The following is a 25,747-nucleotide window of genomic DNA, read 5'->3' on the forward strand; positions in this document are numbered from 1 at the left end:
TCCTAGTGTCTGAAGATTTGCACAACCTGAGCTAAAGACATAGCGTTGGCAACTCAACCTCATTTATTTAATTGTAGTTATTAAGCGCTTATGCGCAGAGCAGTGTACTAAGCGCTTGGGAACTTGGTCCCCACCCTGCCCCTCATCACTACCCATTCCACACCCACAGTGCCCCAACATGGACTTGCGTCTACCCCGGTGCTTAGAATGGTGCTGGATACATATTAAGTTCCTAATACCATAATAATGGTATTTAAGTGCTCACTAAGTACCAAGCTCTACATGCTGAGGTAGACATAAGATAATCGGGTCAGAGATGGTCCATGTCCCCACGGGACTCCCAGTCTAAGAAGGAAGAACAGGTATTGCACCCTCTAGACCGTGAAGTTGATGTGGGCAGGGAATGTCACTGTTAATCGTTGCACTGTACTTTCACAGGGGCTTAGTACAGTGCTCTGCACCCAGTAAGCGCTTAATAACTATGGTTGAATGAATGAATGAATCCCCATTTTACAGAGGAGGTAGCTGAGGCCCAGAGAAGTGAAGTGCTACGACCAAGGTTACACAGCAGACAAGCAGCAGAGCCGGGATCAGACACGCCAGGTCCTCGAGAAGCCGCACGGTCTAGGGGAAAGCGTACCGGTCTGGGTGCTGAAGGAGCTGGGTTCTAATTGTGGCTCCGCCACTGGTCTGCCGTGTGACTTGGGGCAAGTCACTTCCCTGGGCCTCAGTTATCTCATCTGTAAAATGGGAGATCCAGACCGTGAGCCCTATGTGGGACAGAGACCAAGTCCAATCCAATTACCTTGTACCTGCCCCAGTGCTAAATGCACGGCCTGCCACCCAATAGGTCTTTGAATATCATCATTTTATTCATATTAACGTCTGTCTCCCCTTCTGGATTGCAAGCTTGTTATGGGCAGGGAATGCGCCTGCCAATTCTGTTGAACTGTACTCTGCCAAGCACTTAGTACAGTGCTCTGTACATAATAAGCACTTTTCTATGATTGATAACAGTAAAATAAAGGTCCTTTAACTCCCAGACCTGTACTCTTTCCACTAGGCCACACTGCTGCGGCAGTAAGTAACCCTTAGCCTGCTGTTCCAAGGTAGCAGGAACTGTTCTTGTTGTCCTGGAGATGGCACGCCTGAGGATGCTAAATAGACTTGGGTAGCAGAAAAAGTAATGACGATAAGAAACAGAAAGGATAAGAAACAGGAAGGAATACGAAAAAGGATAAAAAAAAAAAGGATACAAAAAAGGATAAAAAAATACGATAGAAAGAGTACGATATAAAGGGCCCGATATAAAATAGCTGTATGCTAGTGTTAAGTGTGACTATTGCTAAGTCCAGCAGTGGAATAGAAAATAGATCAGACCTATCTGGGCATGAAAATGGAGATGTGATTATAGACAGAGGAGACACTGAACACCTTAGAGCTACTGCGAAGTTGGATGCCATTTGAAGCAGCGCGGCCTAGTAGAAAGAGCACGGGGGAGTCAGAGGACCTAGGTCCTAACCCCAACTCTGCCCAACGCTTGCTGTGCGACCTGGCCCAAGTCACTGAACTTCTCCGTGCTTCAGTTTCCTCAAATGGGGATTCAGTACCTATCTCCCTCCTATTTAGATTGTGAGCCCCATGTAGGACGGGGACTGTGTCCAACCTGATTAACTTCTATGTATCCCAGCGCTTAGAACAGTGCTCGACACATAGTAAGTGCTTAACAAATACAATTAATGAACAGCATTTAGGGAGAACCTACTGGGAACAGAGTCAGGGAATGAGTGGGCATTACAGGAAGGGTTCACCAGCAGAAACACGCACAATGAGGCGAGGGAACTTCCCCCAGCCCCCGACAACCAGCCAACAAAGGAAGGAGAGCTCTGATCTGCCGGCCTTTTTGCTTAGAAATTTTATTTAATCAAAGTTAAGAGTGACCATCGGCTCACCTGGGGCCCCATTCCAGAATTAGAGCTTCGGTTGGACTCTGGCCACATGCTTCTTTTCTAAGGCTGCTGGGATCGCGTAAAAGATGGCACAGTCTTTCTTGGTACTTTTTAAAAAAGAGTCACTGTTAATAAACCGATTTCAGCCCCCAAGTTGCCGGGCCATTCTGAGGGGTGAAATACAGCCTTCGAGCCTCAGAAAAAGAAGGCGGGAAGAGGTTGCCTGGGAGAGGGGGAGAATGAAGCTCTGGAGAAGAATGGGGCGGGGAGAATGTTAGGTTCTGGAGAACAGTGGGGGAGAAGATTAGGCTCTGGAGAAGAGCAGGGTCGAGACTATTAGGCTCTGGAGAAGAGAGAGGGGGAGAATATTAGGTTCTAGAGAAGAATGGGGGGAGAATTAAGACTCTGGAGAAGAGCTAGGGATTAAAAGAAGTCAACATCATAGGCACGGGGGAGGGAGAGCCCGAAGGGGAAGGTTCTGAAAGGGGCGAGAAAGGGGGCCGAAGGGTCAGTTCTGAAAGGGGTTCACCCCAGACTGTGCTATTACTGGGACAACAGCTGACCGCAGTGTGGTTAGAACAAGGCCAGGGTCAGTTGTTTAGGTTGCTCTTCCCCACCAGGCCGGTGCTCCCAACCCCAGGTCGCCACGGGCTTCCCTTCCGGCAGATCGGATGGGCCTATTCCTCCAGCGGGACGCTTAACCTCCTCCGGGCCCCTGGGGTCGTCTTTGAGGCCCGGCGGGAGCCAGGCCGCTCCTCGGTGGGGAGGACTCCTCTCCCGTTCTGTGAGGGGACTGCCTGCCATCTTCTCTCCCGTCCAACCCCCGGGAAGGGAATGTCCACTATCCCAGGAAGCCCCTTTCCCAGAGTTCAAAGGGATAGACGAGGATCAGAGCCCCCCCCCCCCCCCCCCCCGGCCACAGAGCCAGAAGGGACCTCACAGTCTCCGGGGCGGCTGCCTTCGCCCCCGCCGGGAAGAGGGGAGCCGAGGACCGGACGGATACAAAACAGGAAGAGAGGCCGACCATGGCCGCCCCGGCCCAGCCAGCGTCCCGAACCGACCCCGCGGAAACCCGGCCCGTTCCCACGGTCACTGTGGGGGCGGCGGCGGCCCGCCGGTCGTCGGCTCTTCCCTTCTCGGTCCCCTCCGGGCGGCGGTCATCCGGACAGCTCGACGGGCAGGTCCTCCCCGAACTTCCTGAGCAGCTTGTGGTGGTTGTGGTCGATGGACCACTGCTGGGGCAGGTGCTTGGGTTGCATCGAGTCCAGGAAGTGCTGGCGCCAGCGGGCCTCCAGCTGCATCAGGGAGCGCAGTCCGCCCTTAGCGTGGCACTGCACCACCTTCAGCCCGTGGGGCACGTAGCTCTCGTTGCAGATCCTGTCGAGACACATGACAACAATCGTGGTTCTCGTTAAGCGCTTACTCTGTGTCAAGCACTGTTCTAAGCGCCGGGGTAGATACGAGCTAATCGGGTTGGACGGAGTCCCCGTCCCACGTGGGGCTCAGTCTCAATCCCCGTTTCAGATGAGGTAAGTGAGGCCCAGAGAAGTCAAGCGACTTGTCCAAAGTCACACAGCTGACAAGTGGTGGAGCCGGGATTAGAACCCATGACCTTCTGGCTCCCAGGCCCGTGCTCTAGCCATTCTACCCATGGTCGTAAGCAATTTCCACTGTGTCCAACCTGACTTGCTTGTATCCACCCCACGCTTAGTACAGTACCTGGCTCATAGTAAGCGCTTACTAAATGCCGCATTATTACTGATTGAGCTTAAAAAAGGTGAATTGGTCTGACTTCTCCAAGGTCTTTACACTCTGTTACTTCCTCCTGCCTGAAATCTGTTTTAGTGCTTGTCTCCCCGGCGACGCTGTAAGCTCCTCGAGGGGAGGCGTCGTGTCTGCTGGTCAGAAGCCCCTCTCAGAATGCAGAAGCTTTGTTTCAAATCCAGTAACTCACACAGTTCCTCCCCCTCCTTAGCCTTCTCCCAGGATTTCCCCTTCTATCTGGCCTCTGTCAAACACATTACCTTTGTCGACTGGAAAAATCATAGTTCCCTTTCCCTTACCGGTTCTCACACACCAAAATACCTAAGCCAAAAACTCCTACCTTGGGAAAAATATCTGAGTGACAGATTCTGGGCAGATGGAACTTAAGACAGAAGCCATCATTTAACTGCTACTGCCATACTGAGTCAGATACCAGCACGAGTAAGGAAGGGAGAATTGTCTTGGAAAACAGCTTTAAAAGCCAAGGGTGAGAGCTGTTTTTACAGTAGCAGATCTGGAGAAGGGACCAGCTAGATGCTGACTGTTGGACCCTGTTCTTGGGAAATGCCTTACAAAATCGGTGTTCACCAATGTCACGTGGTGTCTTTATGGGATTTTCTCAGCACTATGTGCCAGGCAGTGTACTAAGCGCAACGGTAGATACGAGATATGATGGACACAGTCCATGTCCCACATGGGGCTCATTCTTATCCCCCATTTTATAAATGAGGTACCCGAGGAACAGAGAAGTGAAGCGTCTTGCCTAGGGTGACCCAGCAGACAAGTGGCAGAGCCAGGATTAGAACCCAGGTCCTTTTGACTCCCAACACTCACTACGTGCCAGGCACTGTAATAGGCGCCGGCATGGATACAAGCCAATCGGGTTGAACACAGTCCCTGTCCCACGTGGGGGCCACAGTCTCAATCCCCCTCTTATAGATGAGGGAACCGAGTTCCAGAGAAGTGACTTGCCCAAGGTCACCCAGCAGACAAGCGGCAGAGCCAGGATGACAACCCATGACCTTCCGACTCCCGGGCCCCTGCTCTCCGCCCTCCGCCACGCAGCTTTTAACGCTGTGGGCCGGGAATGTGTCTGTCTACTGTTGTATCATACTCTCCCAAGCGCTTAGTACAGTGCTCTGCACAATGTAGAGCATGGGCTTGGGAGTCAGAGGTCATGGGTTCAAATCCTTCTGCCACTTGTCAGCTGTGTGACTGTGGGCAAGTCACTTCTCTGTGCTTCAGTGACCTCATTTGTAAAATGGGGATGAATAATGTAGGTGTTTGTTAAGCGCTTACTATGTGCAGAGCACTGTTCTAAGCGCTGGGGGTGGATACAGGGTAATCAGGTTGTCCCACGTGAGGCTCACAGTTAATCCCCATTTTACAGATGAGGTAACTGAGGCACAGAGAAGTGAAGTGACTCGCCCACGGTCACACACCTGACGAGTGGCAGAGCCGGGAATCGAACCCATGACCTCTGACTCCGAAGCCCAAGCTCTTTCCACTGAGCCACGCTGCTGTGAGCCTCACGTGGGACAACCTGATGATCCTGTATCTACCCCAGCGCTTAGAGCAGTGCTCCGCACATAGTAAGCGCTTAACAAACAGCAGTATTATTATTAATAAATACGATCGAATGATTTATCCTCAGTCCAGGGCTCCGCACGCAGCCAGGGCTCAGCAGATACGATGGATCGACCGATCCCGCCCGAGACTAGAGCATCACGAGGTACCTGGTCTCCAGACAGGCGGCCTCCCGCAGCATGTCGTCGGTGACGACGTCCATGTTGAAGAAGGCCCTGAGGCCCTGCAGGAGTTCCTCCTTGCGGTGGGCGGGCAGGCCGTCCGCGTTCAGCAGGGCCCGGGCCCCCGACCGCACCTGCCGCCGCCGGGGGTCCTCCAGCGGGCGGACCCCTTCCTCGGAGCCGATGGGCGCCCGGAACTCCTGGGCCAGCCGCCGCTTGAAGTGGTTGTCGTAGTAGTTGGAGACGGCGTGGCAGGCCGTGCAGAGCAGCAGCACGTCGTGCGAGTTGTGGTCCTTCATCTCGATGGGGAAGTGCCTCCGGTACTCGTGCGGGACCACGTTCTTCCTGGAAGAGCCCCCCCCCCCCACCACGCCCGGACCCCGTTACCCACCGGCTCGACGGACGTCCCGCTTCACCCGAGCCGGGTCACTGGGGTCCCCCCACCTCCCTCTTTCCTCAGCACCCTCTCCTGTTTCGGAGCTGTAATAATAATAATAGTGGTATTTCATTCTTTCAATCGTATTTATCGAGGGCTTACTGTCTGCAGAGCACCGTACTAAGCGCTGGGGTGGATACAAGCAAATCGGGTCGGACGCAGTCCCTGTCCCACGTGGGGCTCAACCCCATTTTTTTAGTTTTTTACAGATGAGGTAAAACGTCTCCAGGACCGGGCCGGGTGAGTCACTAGTTAGCGGCAGAGGAGGAGGAGGGGGAAACGGTCTAGTCGAGCGTCGGCGTCGCAGGGGTCGACGGCTTTGGAGGATGACAGAATGAGGGGCCCAGGCACCCCGCTCACCGGATGTAAGACTCTCTCTTGCCGCACACCACGCACAGGTTCTCCTTAACGGTCAGGTAGTAGTCCCCCTGGGACTCGGGACGCCCCGAAGGCTCGAACCGCAGCTTGACGACGAAGGGCTCTTCGCTCATCAGTTCTGGAAGATGACAGAGACCAGAGAGAAGCATTCCCCCGGTTCCCCCGCAAGGTATCCGTTAAAATATGCTAGGCACTGATTTAAGAACTGGGGTAGAGATAGATGTTAATCGGGTTGGAGCCGGTCCACGTCCCGTATGGGGCTCACGTGCTTTGGTTTCACACTTCCGCCTTCTCCCAGAGAGAAAGGCGGCCTGCTCCGGTCCCCGCCCGGGTCTGGGTCCCCTCCCGAGGCTGGGCCCGGTCAGAGTCCGCACCTCCGATGCCCTTGTCCAGGTACCACTGGGCCTTCCTGCGATCGCACGTGCACAGGGGCTGTCCGTCCGGAGCGTGGAGGAAGCAGTTGTCGTAGAGGGGTGACTTTCTGGGAGAGACACACACAAAGGAGGACCTCGGAGTCAATCGAGGTTCCCGCCTGGAAGCGGCGGGGCCGTCTCCTCGCGTGACTCGACAATTCTGGAGCCGTTTGGACTCGCCCCACGGACTCTCGGGCCCTGGCCCGGTTCTGGGTGGCCTGATTCTCTATTGAGGCGTTCCTCAACAGGGGCGGGGGGAAACAGCAGCGTGGCTCAATGGAAAGAGCCCAGGCTTGGGAGTCAGAGGTCATGGGTTCGAATCCCGGATCCACCGCTTGTCAGCTGTGTGACTGTGGGCAGGCCACTTCACTTCTCTGTGCCTCAGCTACCTCATCTATAAAATGGGGATTAAGACTGTGAGCCTCATGTGGGACAACTTGATAACTCTGTATCTACCCCAGTGCTTAGAACAGTGCTCTGCACATAGTAAGCGCTTAAGAAATACCAACGCCCCCTCCAAAAAATCAGAAAAAATGGGGGGGGGGAAGGAAACAAAGAAAAAATGGGAAAAAACAGGGAGATTCTGTCCAGGAGGAAGAGGAGGAAGAAGAACAGGGAAAGTCTGTCCAGGAAGTGGAGGAGGATGAGGAGGACCAGGGAAGGCCTGACCAGGAGGACGAGGAGGAACGTGGAAGGCTTGTTCAGGGTAGTCAAACCCAACTGGCTCTGGCTTTGGTCCGGGCTCGACCTGTGCAATCTCTGTCAGGGTCTCCGGACCCTCATCCCAGGGGTCCTCCCCCTTCACCTGCAGTCCTGCTCTGAGCCAGGTGGACAAGGACTTTAGGCAAGTCACTTCACTACTCTGGCCCTCAGCTCCTTCAGTTGAAAGTGGGGATGAAGTCTTTGAGTCCCATGTGGGGCACGGACTAGTTTCAACTTGATTAGCTTGTATCTACCCCAGCACTTAGTACTGTGCCTGGCACATAGTAAGCGCTTAAAAAATACCATAAAGGAAGAAAAAATAAAAGAATAAACAGGAAAACAGGATCCGGCGGTTCTTTTGGGACTGAAATTTCGGAATAAAACCGTGAGCCCCATGTGGAACAGGAACTGTATCCCATCTAATCGACTTGTATCTACCCTAGTGCTTGGCACATAGTAAATACTTAGCAAGTACATTGTTATCATTATTATTATTAGAGAGGTCGGGGATACCTACAGGTCCATCAGAGAAGAAAGGGTAGCATTAAACAAAAACACTGTCGAAGGGGAAACAGATTGGGATGGTGGCAGGGAGGAATACTACAAGAACTAAGCCAATGGAACCCTCTGCTCGCCAGGATGGAACATAATGGTTTCTCCTCCAAGAGGCCTTCCCTGACTAAGCCCTCCTTTCCTCTTCTCCCTCTCCCTTCTGCATTGCCCTGACTTGCTCCTGACTTATTCATCGCTCCCCCTCAGAACTTATCTTTTATTCACCTTAATGTCTGCTTCTCCCTCTAGACTGTAAGGTCATTGTAGGCAGGGGATGGGTCTGCTTATTATTCTCTTGTACTCTCCCAAGCTCTTAGTAGAATGCTCTGCACACAGTAAGCGCGCAATAAGTACGACTGAATGAACGAACAGTTACCTGGCCGAATAGCCCACCCCCAGGGGCTTCCGCTTGTGTTTCCTGGGATCTCTCCCTTGCTGATTGGCCGGGGATGATCCGTTCGCTCCGGATTTCCGACTCCTTGGCTTCTGCGGGCCTTCCCTGTTCTCTTCCTCCTCCGGGCCGCCGCCTTTGCCTCGGAAGGGGACGTCCACCAAGCCCTGACACTCCACCAGGACTTTCCCCCAGCTTCCGGCAGTGGCCTGGGGGCCGGGGGTGGCCTTGGAGGGGTAGCCCAGCAGGTGGAGAAACACGGCCACGGAGACTTGAGCATCCTTAGCAGCGTAAGCCACCTGAGGAGAAAAAAAAAAAAAGGCAGAGCCGGAGGAAAGAGGAAAGCCAGCCATCAAATCAACCCCAGGACCACCTCCTCCAAGGGGCCTTCTGTTCATTCATTTTGATTGAGCACTTACTGTGTCCAGAGCACTGTATTAAGCGGTTGGGAGAGTACTATATAACAGACACATTCTCTGCCCACGATAAGCTTATAGTCTTTCCTGATTAAGCCCGCTGTCCTTGGCTCGCTCTCCCTTCTGCGTCATCTCTGCGCTTTAATCTGTGACCTCTAATCATTTGATATTCGCCCCACCCCTAATCCCACAACACTTATAATAATAATAATAACAACGATGGCATTTGTTAAGCGCTTACTATATGCAAAGCACTTTTCTAAGCGCTGGGGGGGATACAAGGTGATCAGGTTGGCCCACGTGGGGCTCACAGACTTAATCCCCATTTTAGATATGAGATAACTGAGGCACAGAGAAGTGAAGTGACTTGCCCAAAGTCACAGAGCTGGCAAGTGGCGGAGCCGGCATTAGAACCCGTGACCTCTGACTCCCAAGCCCGGGCTCGTTCCACTGAGCCACGCTGCTTCTCTGTAAATCTTTATATTATACATTACAAATTATATCTATTAATGTCCATCTCGCCACCTAGACCGTAAGCTCGTTATGGGAAGGGAACGCTTCGGCTAATTCTGTTGTATTACACTCTTCCAAGAGTTTACTACAGTGTCTTGCACATAGTAAGTGCTCGATAAATGCTGTTGACTGATGGATTGATACCACCGAGCAATAAGGTCCAGTACTAAAAGAAGAAAAAGAAGTCTTCTTCCTAGCCGGCTGGAAAACAGCACCTTTTACTTATTGTAAAGAACTCCACAATTACCAGTCTCCGGTTCCTGGTGTAATTTCTTTATTTCTATTAATGTCTGCCTGCCCCTCTAGACTGTAAGCTCATTATGGGCAGGGAGTGTGTCTGCTATATTGTACTCTTCCAAGCGTTTACTACAGTACTCTGCACAGAGTAAGGAATGGGTCAAGACTCACAGCACAACAAGGATGGAATTAAAACGCCAATCTCTCGGCCTCCAAATCCAGTGCTCGATCGATCAGTGGTATTTATTGAGCGCACAGCACTAAGTGCTTGGGAGAGTACAATACAACAACTAAAAATCACGTTCCCTGCACCTAATGAGCTGAGAGTCTAAAGGGGAACTCCCTAGAAGAAAATGCTGCCTCTTACCACTGTTACGGTGACTCCTTTTCAAGGCTGCAGGTTTGCAAACGAGGCCCAAAATAGGGAATTTTTTTTAAATTTTGCAAGCATCTCCCGTGGTATAGGTCAGATTACTGCAATCTACCGAGTGCAGAGTGCTGTAGGGACACTTCGTAATCATTACGGTGCTTGTAAGTGCTTACTATAGCCCTAGTGCTGTACTAAGTGTTGGGGTAGATACAAATTAAACCAGATCCAATCCATAAAATCCGTACAGCGATATATAAACACTAAGGGCGGCCTTTAGGATACGTGAGTGGGGGTGGTGAAAATTTGGATATCGCCTCCTGGAAGTGGGCTTGTGGGAGTCACTTTCTAAGACCGAAGTAATTTCAAAAGCGAAATAGGGTTTAAAATGCTGAGGACTAGATGCTCTTTTCGGGCAGGAATCAGGTCTACCAACACTGTATTCTCCCAAGCACCTTGTGCACCTTGTGCACCCAATAAGTGCTCAATAAATACAGAGCGAGTGGTCTGCCAACTCTGCTATATTATATTGTACTCGCCCAAGTGCCCAGTAAATACCGTTGATCGATTGGCCAATGCAGATAGACTGTAAAATTTGTTGCGGGCAGGGAATGTGTCTTTGTTGTACTGTACTCTCCCTAGTGCTCGGTACAGTGCACTGCCCACGGTAAGCGTTCAATAAATACGACTGAATGAATGAATGAGCTCTCTTGAGAAAAGCATGACGAAAGAGTTGGGGCCTGGAAGTCAGAGGGCCTGGGTTCTAATCCCAGCTCTGCCTCTGGTTTGCTGTGTGACCTTGGACAAGTCTCAACTTCTGCGCCTCAGTTTCTTCATCTGTAAAATGGAGATTAAATCCTTCTCCTTCCTACATCTACCGGGTCCAACCTGATCAACATGCATCTACCCCAGTACTTAACACACAACTTGGCCTTGTGGGAAAAGCACAGGCCTGGAAGTCAGAAGGCCCGGATTCTAACCCCGGCTGTCTACTGTGGTGACCTCGGGCAACTCCCTTCACTTCTCTGGGCCTCGGTTACCTCATCTATAAAATGGGGATTAAGACTGTGAGCCCCATGTGGGACAAGGATCGTGTCCACCTCGACTGCCTTATATATACACCCCAGGGCTTAGAACAAGCTCCTGGCATATTGTAAGTTAAAAAAATTACCATCCAAAAAGTTAAAAAAAAGAAAAATGAGGGTAGAAATCCTGGTACCTGCTCCGGAGTGAGATGGTCGGCATCCCAGTTGCTGCAACGCAGGAGAAGGGATTTGTTGAGGGGGAGGTTCAGGACCGTCTCTGCCAGGGATTTCAGGCTCAGCCCATTTTGGAGTAGATCCCTCCTGCGGGAGATAAGGGAAATGAAAACAAGCACTCATTCATTCATACGATCGTATTTATTAAGGGCTCACTGTGTGCAGAGCACTGTACTAAGCGCTTGGGAAAGTACAATATAACAATAAACAGTGCCATTCCCTGCCCACAGTGAGCTAATAGAGACCCAATCTGACTCTCGTTCCATCCCAAGCTTTTTAAACTTTTATGGTACCTGTTCAGCGCTTACTATGCGCGTGGCTCAGTGGAAAGAGCCCGGGCTCGGGAGTCAGAGGTCATGGGTTCGAATCCCGGCTCTGCCACTTGTCAGCTGTGTGACTGTGGGCAAGTCACTTCACTTCTCTGGGCCTCAGTGACCTCAGCTGCAAAATGGGGATGAAGACTGTGAGCCTCACGTGGGACAACCTGATGACCCTGTGTCTACCCCAGCATTTAGAACAGTGCTCTGCACGTAGTAAGCGCTTAACAAATACCAATATTATTATTATCATGGTTATAAGTGAGGCGTGGGGGTAAGGCCCGGGGTACGCACCTCCTCCTTCCGGCCAGATAGCGGAGATCCAGGCTCCCTCTAAACGTGACCCCGTAGTCCTGGAGCAGCTTGGCGGCGTCTTCCCAGCAGCCGACCCCGACCTTCAAGATGGCGCCGTCCGCCAAGATGTCCAGCAGGGCCTCGGGGAGGGCCTCGCCCCCGCTGACCATCTTGGGCAGACGAACCAAGACGCAGAGTCCGCTGGGGGAGGCCATCTGGAGCAGGGACACGGGTTTAGGCTTGCCGTCCACACTCACCTGACGAGACAGGGCAGAGTTAGCGCTCCGCTCGGGCACCGAGAGCCGCCCGGAAGAACGCCGGCTTGGGTGGGTTGTCTGAGGAAATCTGGGAAAGGTGCGGGGGAGTTGGAGACAAGGGCCTGGCAACTGGGCATCGGTCAGAGAAGCGGCGTGGCCTAGGGGAGAGAGGAAGTCAGAAGGACCTGGGTTCTAATCCCAGCTCCGCCCCTTGTCTGTGGTGTGACCTTGGGCAAGTCGCTTCTCACCGCTGGGCCTCAGTTCCCTCAACTGTAAAAAAAAGGGGATTGAGACTGGGAGTCCCAATATGGGACAGGGGCTGTGTTCAACTTCATTAGGTTGTATCGGCCCCAGCGCTCAGTACAGTGCCTGGCACAAAGTAAGCGCTTCACCATTAAAATTAACAAAAACAACCCCACAATCGCTAGTTTCCAGGTCTGGAATTTGAGTTAATATTCCAAGATGGGGCAGGCCAGAAAGAGGACAATCTTCCTATGGGGAAAGGATCCACAGACGGATCTACAAACAGAGGCTCGGTAAACCCGATCTTTAGGAACGGCTAAAGCACAGAAGAGCACGGTTCTGGGAGTCAGAAGACCTGGTTCTAATCCCAGCTCCGTCACTTGCCTTGGGCAAGGGATTTCACTTCTGGGACTCAGCTTCCTCATCCGTAAAATGGGGATGAACTACCCGTTCTCTGCCCCGCCTTAGTCTCAGAGCCCTGTGTGGGACAGGGACTCTCTGATCTGACTGAACTGTAACCACCCCAGAGGTTAACCCAGTGCTCTGCACCTAATAAATGCTTACCAAAAACCACGATAATTGGTATCATTATTAATAAACTTTCTTCTGTCGATAACTTGGGTCTGATGTAGAATCCTGGTGGAAGAGCGGCAGTGACAATCTCCACACTAACTCCCGCATTATAACGGAACTATAACGGTTGAGGCTCAAATGGGCTCACCACCCCCCCGTCATCCTTCATAATAACAGCTAGCCCGACAGCGACGGAAATAAAGAGGGAGATCGGTTTCTGTCAGAGGAAACGGAACCCACAGGGGACGTTCAGAGGTGTCTGGGAGAAAACTGAGTCTCAATCCAGGTGCCCAGAGGCCAGACGAAGGGCCAGAACTGGTGGGAGGCCCAAAGGGAAAACAGAACTTCACACAGGCAGGGCACCTGGGAGGAGCAGGGGAGAAGCGAGAAAGACCGGGAAGGCGCCCAAGGCCAGGGCACAAACGTGAGACTTGGGCAAGAAGTGCAGGACCTGTAAACCAAAGGAGAAACCAGAGAGGTGACGGTAAAGGGAAATAGTCGGGGGGAGGGGAGAAAATGAAGACCTAAAACAAGGCAGGTGTTAATTGGGGGTGGAGGGGAGGAGACACAAAGACAGAGAGAACCTAAATCTTCTGGCCCGGCAACTCACTGCCTTTCAGCCTGTTCTTGGTGGACGGTTTGACCAGTCGCAAAATCCACAGGAGGGACCCTGGCTTCCCGACACCCCGTTCCTTTCCTCCCTCACTAAACCCTGAAGACACCGTGGCCCCGATGAGGCAAATCTTGATTCAGTCCTGACGGCCTTAAGACTGTCCCGACTGCCCAGTTCCCTCGACTGGCCTCCTCGCAACCTCATCGACTAACTGCCGCAGGCCCTCGATCCCGATCCTCCCCGCCGCCCTGCGGCCCGGTCCCAGTGATGGCTCTGGGTTCACTTCCCCGAGCTGCCCCTTCCCTCCCATCGTGGCCAAAGCTTCCCCTCCCTGGGGACTACCCTTAACACCCCCGTTTTCCGATCCGGGAGAAATCCCGGTCCTCATTTCGCAGCTTCGCAAAGCAGAGGGTGGCCGAGAGCTAACTCTAGGGCCCGGAGGTCAGAGACACAGAAGAGCCCAGGCTGGCGGTTGGAAAAACTGGCCGGAAATACCAAGCGAGGGACTCGGGATCGAACGGGGAGGTGGAGGGTGGGGGCTGGCCCTGGTGGGAAGGAACCTCCAACACAGCTCCCACTTGCCTCTCCAGCACGGGAGGACCCAAAACTCACACATTCACAGAGACTCCCTTTCTCAGCGGGCGCTCCCGGCAAGGACCTGCTTGTTCCGCTACCCGAGCCGGAGCTGGGAATCTGGAGGAGGGAAAAGGTCACAGTGTGCTACGTTTCCGGATTCCCCAGTACGGTCGATCCAGATCTCTGGCCCTTCACTAGCCACTGGTATCAAATTCTCCAGCTCATTCTCCTGGTTCTCCACCCCCGCAGATTTCTCATCTAACTGTTCCTCACTCTTGATTCTCCCACCTCCATCTCCTGGCCCGCGCTGACCCCCGGAACCCTCCACCCCCTAAATTCACTCAATCGTATTTATTGAGCGCTTACTGTGTGCTGTACTAAGCACTTGGAAAGTACAATTCGGCGACAGATAGAGACAATCCCTACCCAACGACGGGCTCACAGTCTAGAAGGGGGAGACAGACAACAAAACAAGCAGAGAGGCATCAATAGCATAAATCCGACAATCCCACAACACCTCCCCACTTAATTCCCACCACGTGCATCATATCGGCTTGGTAGTCACCTCTGGAGCTCTTTAAAAAGAAAAATTGCTTTTCTTTTGCATTCGAGGTTACGTGTTTACTTTCTCTGATTATTTGTAAATATTATTTTTCCGCATCTCCACTTAGGGTGCAAGCTCCTTGTGGGGAGGGAAATATGTTTTGGGCTTCTGCTGTACTTTCCCAAGCGTGTGGTACAGTGCATTGTAGCAGGGGTGCTCAATAAATAACGTGAATTTCCTTCGAAGGGGCTTCCGGGTCGATGAGGGAGTGAGAATCCTCAGTGAACCTCAAGCACAGATTCGCTGCCCCTTCAGGTCCCCCTGCCCTTGACGTAGGAAGAAGCCCCCCGGACCCCATTTGGGAGATGTCGCCCCCCTCCTCCACCCGAGTCTGGGTATTTATTGAGCGCTTACTATGTGCCGAGCTCTGTACTAAGGGCTTGGGAGAGGACACTCCGACATAATTAGCAGACACGTTCCCCGCCCAGGGTGAGTCTAGAGGGGGAGACAGTCGTTAATATGAATAAAAACATAATTTAGAATCAAAGTGGCTGAAGGCGCAGCGGCTTCCCGGGGAGAGCGAGTCCGTTTAGGGAAGCAGCGTGGCCTAGTGGATAGAGCCTGGGAGCCAGAAGGACGTGGGTTCTAATCCCGGCCCCGCCACTTGTCTGCTGGGTGACTTTGGGCAAGTCCCTTCACTTCTCCAGCCTCAGTTCCCTCATTTGGAAAACTGGGATAAAGACTGTGAGCCCCATGTGGGACAGGAACCACATCCGAACCGATGAGCTTGTATCTACCCCAGTGCTTAGTACAGTGCCTGGCATGTAGTAAGAGCTTATTAAATACCACAGTCATTACTATTATTATGGGCATGGAGGGTCCTGCCTGGAGCCTCAAGGGCCTTGGGTACCAAAGTCCTGCCGTTGACACCACTTTCCTGGTCTCTCTTGCTGGGGAAAAGCGAGTCTGTTTAGGGAGAGCAACGTGGCCTTGTGCCTAGAGCCCGGGCATCGGAAGGGCCTGGGTTCTAATCCCAGCTCTGCCACCTGTCTGCTGGGTGACCTTGGGCACGTCACCTCATTTCTCTGTGCCTCAGTTCCCTCATCTGTAAAAAGGGGGATGAAGACTGTGAGCCCAACTGTGGGACAGGGGCTGTATCGAACCCGATAATCTCGTATCTACCCCAGCACTTAGAACGGTGCCTGGCACACAGTAAGTGCTTAAAAAATACAATTTTTATTATTACGGCTGCTTCGCATTGTCACCACGGTGATGTTTTCTCCTCAATTTGTCCCGTTACTTCTCCTCCTGCACGTACGTCCTCCCCATCTCTTGGGCTGTAAGCCTCAGATTGTGAGCCCGCTGTTGGGCAGGGATAGTCTCCATCTGCCGTCGAATTGTACTTTCCAAGCGCTTAGTACAGTGCTCTTCACACAGTAAGCGCTCAATAAATACGACTGAGTGAATGAATGCCTGACGCAGTATTCCCGTAGCTTCCCCCGATGCTTAGGGCAGAGCTTGGCACCAAGTGCTCAACAGAGGCCACAAATGAGACACGATCTTGGGGGGTGGGGGTGGGCGGCAAGGTCTCCTTTGGTGACATCTCCTGGGTGGGGACCACAAATCACAGGGCCACAGTGGGACTCGGCCTCGAGGAGCCATTGCTGCCGACTGCTTCGAACCCGCCGTTCATTCATCCGTATTTATTGAGCTCTTGCTCTGTACTAAACAGCCGGGAGAGTGCACTCCAACAATAAACAGACACTCCCTACCCACAGCGAGTTTACAGTCTAGATGGGGTGGGGGGAAGACACAGAGAAGCAGCGCAGCTCAGTGGAAAGAGCCCGGGCTTGGGAGTCAGAGGTCATGGGTTCGAATCCCGGCTCCGCCACTTGTCAGCTGTGTGACTGTGGGCAAGTCACTTTACTTCTCTGTGCCTCAGTTCCCTCATCTGGAAAATGGGGATTAACTGTGAGCCTCACATGGGACAACCTGATGACCCTGTATCTACCCCAGTGCTTAGAACGGTACTCTGCACATAGTAAGCGCTTTCAAATACCAACATTATTATTATTATTTTTCATAGAAATAAATAAGCGACAGATATAAGTGCTGTGGGGCCGGGAGGGAGGATGGATAAAGGGATCAATCAGGGCAAGGCAGAAGGGAGGGGGAGAAGAGGAAAGGAGGGCTTAGTCTGGGAAGGCCTCTTGGAGGAGATGGCTTTAAAGAGGAAGAGAGGAATTGTCTGCTTATTAAGGCTCACGGGGCGGCAAACGAGCTAGGGGAGGGGACGGGGAGAGAGTAATTGTCTGTCTGTCGGTTAAGGCTACCGGGGCGGGAAACAAGAGGCGGGAGAGGGGTTGGGGTGGGGGGGAATCCTTCCCCAAGAGGCCGGTAGCCCTGGGCCTCTACTGGGGAAGCCATATGGACGGCTGGGCCAATTGCCCAGAACACCGGAGACATCTGCGTCAGTCTCTAAGTCAGGGAAGCCAAGCCCTCCTCTCCTCGCCGGAGGCCCGGGAGCTGTACCTTCTGGTCGCCCTCTATCCCACACGCATCTCGAGCACGGAGCAGCAGCGTAGCCTAGTGGCTACAGCCCGGGCCTGGGAGTCAGCAGGACCCGGGTTCTAATCCCGGCCCCGCCACCTGTCTGCTGTGTGACCTTGGGGCCAGTCACTTCGCTTCTCTGGGCCTCAGTTCCCTCATCTCTAAAATGGGGATTAAGACTGGGAGGGACAGGGGCAGGGACAGGGACTGTGTCCAACCTGATAAAGTCGTATCTTCCCCCGTGCTTAGTACAGTGCCTGGCACATAGAAAGAGCTTCGGTATCATTTGTGGAAAAGAAAAAGAAAAAAGGGAGGCCTGGGGTCCCGCCATTCCCGGACTTACCCACTCACAGTCGATCCCCAGAAGCGGACACTCCTCCAGGTCCTTCCGGAGCCGGTCCTCGATCCGCTCCCACTCCTCCCGGCCGGACACGGTGACCACGTCCGCCTCCAGGAGCCTCTGGACCCACGCCGGCACGTCCCGGGGGGTGTGAGGGGCGCGATCCGCCCGGTCCACCGCCGCCTCAGCTCGGGCCGCTTCCGGCTCCCCGTTCCCCGCGGCCGGCTCCCGGACGGGTCTGGCTCGGCCCCTCCGGCGCCGGATGGCTCTCCAGAGGACCAGCCCCCCGACGGCGCCGCCCAGGAGGGACCCCACCAGCACGGTGGTCAGGAGGCCCGGCCTGCCCATCTCCCGGCGGCCTAGACGCGGGCGGTCACTCCGTCTTCCCCGCCACCTGCCAAACCCGTGAACCAAGAGGGGCGGGGAAAGAGAAACAAAACCGCAAGGCTCTGAATCAGACTGTAGGCCCTCGATCGTATTTACTGAGCGCTGTAATAATGATGGTATTTGTTAAGCGCTTACGATTCAGTCATTCAGTCATACTTATTGAGCGCTTACTGTGTGCAGAGCACTGTACTAAGCGCTTGGAAAGTACAAGTCGGCAACAGAGAGAGACAATCCCTACCCCACCATGGGCTCACAGGGGGAGCTAAGTGCTGGGGTAGATGCAAGGTCATCAGCTTGTCCCACGTGGGACTCACAGTCTTCAGCCCCATTTGACAGATGAGGTCACTGAGGCACAGAGACGTGAAGTGACTTGCCCACAGTCACACCGTTGACAAGCGGTGGAGCTGGGATTCGAACCCATGACCCCCGACTCCCAAGCCCGGGCTCTTTCCACTGAGCCACGCTGCTTCTCTAACCTCACACTACTAAGACTCCCATACCCCCTAAACCCTCTTAGTCCACAACAAGCCCTCCTTTCCTCTTCTCCCCCTCCCTTCTCCATCACCCTGACCTGCTCCCTTTATTCATCCCCCTCTCAGCCCCAAAGCATTTATAACCATATTTGTAATTTATTTATATTAATGTCTATCTCCTTGTGGGCAGGGACTGTGTCTATTACTCTACCGTACCCTCCCAAGTGCTTCGTTCAGTGCTTTGCACATAGTAAGCGCTTAATACAGCTGAACACTCATGTATATACAGTCTCTGTTGCTTCCACTACCTGTAATTTATTTAAATTAACGTCTTCCCCTCTAGACGTAAAACTCCCGGAGGGCGGGGATCATCGTTCTCTCCGAAGTGCTTAATCCAATGCTCTGCACAAAATAAACGCTCAATAAATACCAGTTTGTAATCTAGCCGGGGAAAGGAGCACTAAAATAATTTAGAGAGAGGAGGACGGCCTCGATGGGGCCGAACAGTGGGTGATTTAAGGCTCGGTTCTGTGTTCCTTTCTATTTTCAGTCTACACCTACTCTCTTGGGGAAGGAGCTCACCGGTTCCCACGGCTTCAATTACCACTCGTACAAAGAGGACTCCCAAATCCACCTCACCAGTCTTGACCTCTCTCCTCTCCATCTCCTCCCGCCTCCAGGACATCTTCATTTGGACCCCCTACTGGCCCCTCAAACTTATTTGAGGGCTTATCATGTGCAGAGCACATTACGTGCTTAATAATATACAAATAATAACAACGATCGTGGTATTTGTTAAGCATTTACCACGTGCCAGGGACCGTACTAAGCGCCCGGGTAGATGCAAGGAGATTGGACATTGTCCCTGTCCCACTTGGGGGCTCCCAGTCTTAATCCCCATTTTACAGATGAGGGAACTGAGGCACGGAGCAGTTCAGTGATTTGGCCACACTTGGGAGCGCGTAACAGAGTGGGCGGAAATATTCCCTTCAAACTCAAAAGGATGAAAACTACACTCATCAAGAGTGAGAGCTTATTGTGTACCCAGCACTGTACTAAGCGTCTGGAAATGAACAATAAAGTACAGACGATCTCTGCCCACCGATGCATAAAAATCTAGTGGATTTTAGGGGCTGCTCGTCTGCCTCCACATAAAATACAAACTCTTTACTTTAGGCTTTAAAGCACTAAATCTACTTGCCTCCTCCTACTTCATCTTGTTTGATTTCCTGCTACAACCCAGCCCGCACACTTCACTCCTTAAATGCCAGTTTACTCACTATACTCTGAACTTGAGAGAAGCAGGGGAGCAGAGAAGCTTGGGAGTCAGAGGTCATGGGTTCTAATCCCGACTCCGCTGCCTGTCAGCTGTGTGACCTTGGGCAAGTCACTTAACTTCTCTGTGCCTCAGTGACCGCATCTGTAAAATGGAGATTAAAACTGTGAGCCCCAAATGGGACAACCTGATTACCCTGCATCTACCCCAGCGCTTAGAACAGTGCTTGGCACATAGTAAGCGCTTATCAAGTACCAACATTACTATTTGAGAAGCAGCGTGGCTCAGTGGAAAGAGCACGGGCTTTGAAGTCAGAGGTCATGGGTTCGAATCCCGGCTCAGCCACTTGTCAGCTGTGTGACTTCACTTCTCGGTGCCTCAGTTACCTCATCTGTAAAATGGGGATTAAGACTGTGAGCCCCACGTGGGACAACAGGATTCCCCTGTGTCTACCCCAGCACGTAGAACAGTGCTCGGCACATAGTAAGCATTTAACAAATACCAACATTTATTTTATTTTTATTTATTTTCATCTTGATGTCCTGTTTTTGTTTGGTTCTCTTTCGCCTTGCTGCGTCTCCCCCGTTTAGACTGTGAGCACGTCACTGGGCAGGGATGGTCTCTATCTGGGGCCCAATTGTCCATTCCAAGCGCTTAGTCCAGTGCTCTGCACATGGTAAGCGCTCAATAAATACTACTGAACGAATGATCTTGTCCACCTCACTGAAGACCCCTTGCCCACATCCTCCCTCTGGCCAAGAACTCTCTCCTCCTTCATATATCATTATATTTTTATTATTATTAAAGTGCCGGAATCGTTTCTGATTCATAGAGACTCCATGGATAGACTTTCTCCAGAACGTCCTGTCCGCAGCCATAACCCGCGACCTTTCTAACGGTTTTTCTGTTATCGCGGTATAGCTGCCCGTCTGCCTCTTCCATGTTTTCCCTGGACTTTCCCTAGCGTTAGTGAATGAGTCCTTCTGATTACGTATCCAAAATATGCTAATCTAAGTCGAGTCATTTGCCCTCCAGAGACCACTTTGGTTTAATATGCTCTAAACTCCATTTGTTTGTCTTTGGGGAGGTCCACGGTATTTGCAAAATCCTTCTCCAACACCGCATTTCAAAAGAATCGATGTTCTTCCTCTCCTGTTTTTTTCCCCCCCCCCCCACTGTCCAGCTTTCGCATCCATACGCTGTCACTGGAAACACCACAGAGTTGACAATTTGGATTTTGGGGGCAATCGTTACATCAGCCCATTGCGTGACTTTTTCCGGGCTCTTCGTAGCAAGCCTTTCTAACATTAACCTTCATAAAACAAATACCGCAATCATATATTCATTCAATCGTATTTATTGAGCGCTTACCGTGTTGACTGTATGATAGACCACCCTCCCTGCCTTTGTCAGCTGTGTGACTTTGGGCAAGTCACTTCACTTCTCTGTGCCTCAGTTCCCTCATCTGTAAAATGGGGATTAAGACTGTGAGCCCCACGTGGGACCACCTGATTCCCTTGTGTCTACCCCAGCGCTTAGAACAGTGCTCGGCACATAGTAAGCGCTTAACAAATATCAATATTATTATTAAAAAATCACACCTCCTCCAACAGGCCTTCCCTGACGAAACCTTCTTTCTAGTTCCTGAAGAGCAGTGAGGTGAGGACAATTTTTTGTTTGTTTAGAAAAACGATCCGGGCAGCAGAGTGAAGTATGGGCTGGAGTTGGGAGAGACAGGAGTCCGGGAGGGGGGCGGATCAGCAAGGCGGCTATTACAGTAATGAAGGCAGGATAGGATACGCGCGCTTGGATTAACACGGTTCCTGTTTGGATGGCGAGGAGAGGACGGATTTTAGCGATGTTGCGCAGGTAGAACCGACAGGTTTGATGACAGACTGAATATGTGGGTGGAAGGAAAGGAATGAGTTGAGGATGGTGCCAAAATTAGATTATGGGCTCGTGAGATGGGGAGGACTAGTAGAGTTGTCTACAGTGACGGGAAAGTCGAGGATAGGGTTTGGGCGGGTAGATGAGGATTTCTCTTTTGTGTTAAATTCATTCATTCATTCAATAGTATTTATTGAGCGCTTACTATGTGCAGAGCACTGTACTAAGCGCTTGGAACGAACAAGTCGGCAACAGATAGAGACGGTCCCCGCCGTTCGACGGGCTCACGGTCTGATCGGGGGAGACGGACGGACGAGAACGATGGCGGTAAATAGAGTCGAGGGGAAGAACGTCTCGTAAAAACAATGGCAACTAGATAGAATCGAGGCGATGTACATTTCATTAACAAAATAAATAGGGTAACGAAAATATATACAGTTGAGCGGACGAGTACGGTGCTGAGGGGATGGGAAGGGAGAGGGGGAGGAGCAGAGGGAAAGGGGGGGAAAGAGGGTTTAGCTGCGGAGAGGTGAAGGGGGGATGGCAGAGGGAGTAGAGGGAGAAGAGGAGCTCAGTCTGGGAAGGCCTCTCGGAGGAGGTGAGCTCTAAGTAGGGTTCTGAAGAGGGGAAGAGAATGAGTTTGGCGGAGGTGAGGAGGGAGGGCGTTCCGGGACCGCGGGAGGACGCGGCCCGGGGGTCGACGGCGGGACGGGCGAGACCGAGGGACGGCGAGGAGGTGGGCGACGGAGGAGCGGAGCGTGCGGGGTGGGCGGTAGAAAGAGAGAAGGGAGGAGAGGTAGGAAGGGGCAAGGTGACGGAGAGGTGTCAGTGGGTCACCCAAGTAGAGATGTCCTGAGGGCAAGAGGAAATGTGAGACTGCTGAGAAGGAGAGGGGCCGGGAGAGATTTGGGGAATCGCCTGCACAGGGGGATGATTGATTGATGTTGGTATTTGTTAAGCGCTTACTATGTGCAGAGCACCGTTCTAAGCGCTGGGGGAGATATAGGGTAATCAGGTTGTCCCACGTGAGCTCACAGTTAATCCCCATTTTACAGACGAGGGAAGTGAGGCACAGAGAAGTGAAGTGACTTGCCCGCGGTCACACAGCTGACAAGTGGCAGAGCCGGGATTAGAACCCATGACCTCTGACTCCGAAGCCCGGGTTCTTTCCACTGAGCCACGGATGGTGGTCGAGGCCTCGGCAGGGAGCGAGTTCCCCAAGCGGGATTGTGTAGACGGAGAAGAGAAGGAGGCCCAGACCTGAGCCTTGAGGAATTCCCCCAGTAAAAGGGGTGGGAGGCAGAGGAGGAGCCCGCAAAAGCCTGGGTGATCGTAGTCAAGAATGGCAGCAGAATGGAGAAGCAGCGTGGCTCAGCGGAAAGAGCCCCGGCTGGGGAGTCAGAGGTCATGGGTTCGAATCCCAGCTCTGCCACTTGGCAGCTGTGTGACTGTGGGCAACTGGGTCTCAGTTACCTCATCTGTAAAATGGGGATTAACGATGAACCATACTGGGACAACGTGATGACCCTGTATCTCCCCCAGCGCTTAAAACGGTGCTCTGCACATAGTAAGTGCTTCACCAATACCAATATTATTATTAATTCTAACTGGCTGGGGGCATGTCGATTCTCTGGGCCTCAGTTACCTCATCTGTTAAATGGGGATTAAAGTGTGAGCCCCACTTGGGTAGGGAGCGGGTCCATCCTGATGATCCTGGATCTAGCCCCGTACTTAGTACAGTGCCTTGCACACAGTTAAGTGCTTATTCATTCAATCACATTTACTGAGTGCAGTGCTCTGCACAGAGTAAGTGCTAAGTACGTGGGAGAGGACAATACAACAATGAACAGAAAGGTGTCTTGCCCACAGCAAGCTTGCTTAAATACTATTAAAAAAAAAACGAAACAGAAAACCTAAACAACAATTGTTTGAAGAGCTGAAATTGGGAAACCCAAAGCAGAACAAACATTTTAAAGACAAGGTAAAATGAAGCAAATTTCTAAAGTGAATCTAACAGGGGATGAAAGAAGGGAAAGGGGGGGGGGGGGAAACGTGACTGATTGATATATCAGTCACCGTGTGAATCAGGTGGCTACAAAGGAGATTAACAAGTGAAAGTAATTAGTGATTAGTGAGAAGCCACACTAATAACGCCAGGAAACATCTTGCAGCTGAAACAAGTCACCAAGGGACGTTAAAAGCATCACAGATGTTCTTTATTTGGATTGGAGTGAGTGATCATAGTAATTATCAACGCTTGTTTCCACCCCAGTGCTCAGTACAGTGTCTGGCACCCAGTAAGTGCTTAAGAAATACCACTATTATTAGGGTTTACAATGGGTAGATGTGGATTCTAATCCCGGCTCCGCCACTTGGCTTCTGTCTGACCTTGGTACCCCAGCGATTAGAACAGTGTTTGGCACATTAGTAAGCACTCAACAAATATCATCATCATTATTATTAGCAGGAGTAGTTCAGTGGTTGGCACCTGATCTACCCCAGCGATTAGAACAGTGTTCGGCACATAGTAAGCACTCAACAAATACCATCATCATTATTTTAAGCAGGAGTAGAACAGGGGCCGGCACCGGGTTTACCCCAGTGTTCAGAACAGTGCTTGGCACATTGCACTTAAATACCCTCATCATTATTATTAGTAGTAGTAGAACAGTATGCAGCGTGGCTTAGTGGAAAGAGCCCGGGCTTGGGAGTCAGAGGTGGTGGGTTCTAATCCTGACTCTGCCACTTAATAATGTTGGTATTTGTTAAGCGCCTACTATGTGCCGAGCACTGTTCTAAGCGCTGGGGGAGACACAGGGGAATCAGGTGGTCCCACATGGGGCTCACAGTCTTCATCCCCATTTTACAGATGAGGTCACTGAGGCCCAGAGAAGTGAAGTGACTCGCCCACCGTCACACAGCTGACAAGTGGCAGAGCGGGGATTCGAACTCATGACCTCTGACTCCAAAGCCCAATGCTCTTTCCACTGGACCACGCTGCTTCTAGCTGGGTGACTGTGGGCAAGTCACTTCACTTCTCTGGGCCTCAGTTCCCTCATCTGCCCATCACTGGGCAGGGACCGTCTCTATCTGTTGCCGATTTGTCCATTCCAAGCGCTTAGGACAGTGCTCTGCACATAGTAAGCGCTCAATAAATACTGTTGAATGAATGAATGGGGATTCAGACTGTGAGACCCACGTGGGACAACCTGATGACCCTGTGTCTCCCCCAATGCTTAGAACAGTGCTCTGCCCAGGGTAAGCGCTTAACCAATACCAACATTATTATTATTCACCCCCATTTTACTAGTAGAGTGCTTGGCGCATAGTAAGCGCTTAACCAATCGCCCTAAAAGGATTCGTTCATTCAATCGTATTTATTGAGCGCTTATTCTGGGCAGAGCACTGTCCTAAGCGCTTGGAATGGACGATTCGGCAACATATAATTATGTTGGTATTGGTTAAGCGCTTACTCTGGGCAGAGCACTGTCCTAAGCGCTTGGAATGGCCGATTCGGCGATAGATAGAGACGATCCCTGCCCACTGACGGACTTTCAGTCTAATGGGGGGAGACAGGGCGGATGGGGGCCCGATGCCCCCCGCAAAGGGCAGGGTTTCTGCAGAAATTGACAATTGAGGGGGCACAAAGGGGACAATGGAGAGGGGACAGAGAAGCCTGTCTCACCAAGGGGGGGGGCGGGAATCCCTCTCCATCCAGGAGAAGGGGAACCAAGGGGGCCTAATTAGGGCACTAATGAAGAGGGAAGCGAGGAAATGCAGTGAGGACAGAGATGGAGCCCCCAGATTGGGTTTGCACCCCCTAAATGAGCCTGGGGCCTAGGTGGCCCTGAGCAGAAGGGAGCCAAACCGGAAGTTGGCAAGGACCAGCCCTTGCCCATCCCCACCGTGCATCCCCCCCACCCCCCAGCGGGACCGGCCCCCAGCCCCAAACCCTGCACACCCCCCCCCACCAAGCCCCCAGGACGGCCTGGCTCCGTTGAAAAAGAAAATTAAACCCCGCGGAGACGCCAGGCTTACCGGCACAGTCGGGATCCGGAACCCCTATCGCGCAGCCGCTCGTCCCTACCCGGACCTTTTCAGCAGGGGCCCGCCGCTCCAGACCGGAAGTCACCTGGGGGAAGCGGAGGGGCGGCGGGCCGCGCTTCTAATGGGCGCCGCCATCTTGTACGGCGCTACGTCACCGGGCGGGCTCCAGCTGGGGCCTTTTTCATCCATCCATCCATCCATCATCCATCAATCAACCAATCAATCTTATTGATTCCATCCATCCA

At 52.3% G+C, this 25,747-nt stretch overlaps 1 protein-coding gene across 5 annotated transcripts; it reads right to left on the bottom strand.

Annotated features, from left to right (window-relative positions):
- Window positions 1-1,892: 1,892 nt before the first annotated feature.
- Window positions 1,893-25,581, bottom strand: EXD2 (exonuclease 3'-5' domain containing 2). Of its 5 annotated transcripts, none has more exons than XM_029069658.2 (10): window positions 25,494-25,581; window positions 17,436-17,826; window positions 14,035-14,115; window positions 11,737-11,993; window positions 11,086-11,212; window positions 8,319-8,632; window positions 6,650-6,756; window positions 6,258-6,393; window positions 5,450-5,806; window positions 1,893-3,326 (listed from the first exon to the last, which is right to left on the bottom strand). In XM_029069658.2, the coding sequence occupies exons 2-10, from the start codon at window positions 17,778-17,780 to the stop codon at window positions 3,107-3,109; spliced, it is 1,944 nt and encodes a 647-aa protein (XP_028925491.1). In that variant the 5' UTR covers window positions 17,781-17,826; window positions 25,494-25,581; the 3' UTR covers window positions 1,893-3,106. The 5 variants fall into 5 exon arrangements, with proteins under 5 accessions (XP_028925491.1, XP_028925499.1, XP_028925514.1 ...); XM_029069666.2 differs by lacking the exon at window positions 25,494-25,581 and adding an exon at window positions 20,940-20,961; XM_029069681.2 differs by lacking the exon at window positions 14,035-14,115 and having other exon boundaries at window positions 11,737-11,951.
- Window positions 25,582-25,747: the final 166 nt, after the last annotated feature.

This window comes from Ornithorhynchus anatinus, chromosome 1, assembly GCF_004115215.2.
Source record: "Ornithorhynchus anatinus isolate Pmale09 chromosome 1, mOrnAna1.pri.v4, whole genome shotgun sequence".
Lineage (NCBI taxonomy): Eukaryota > Metazoa > Chordata > Mammalia > Monotremata > Ornithorhynchidae > Ornithorhynchus > Ornithorhynchus anatinus.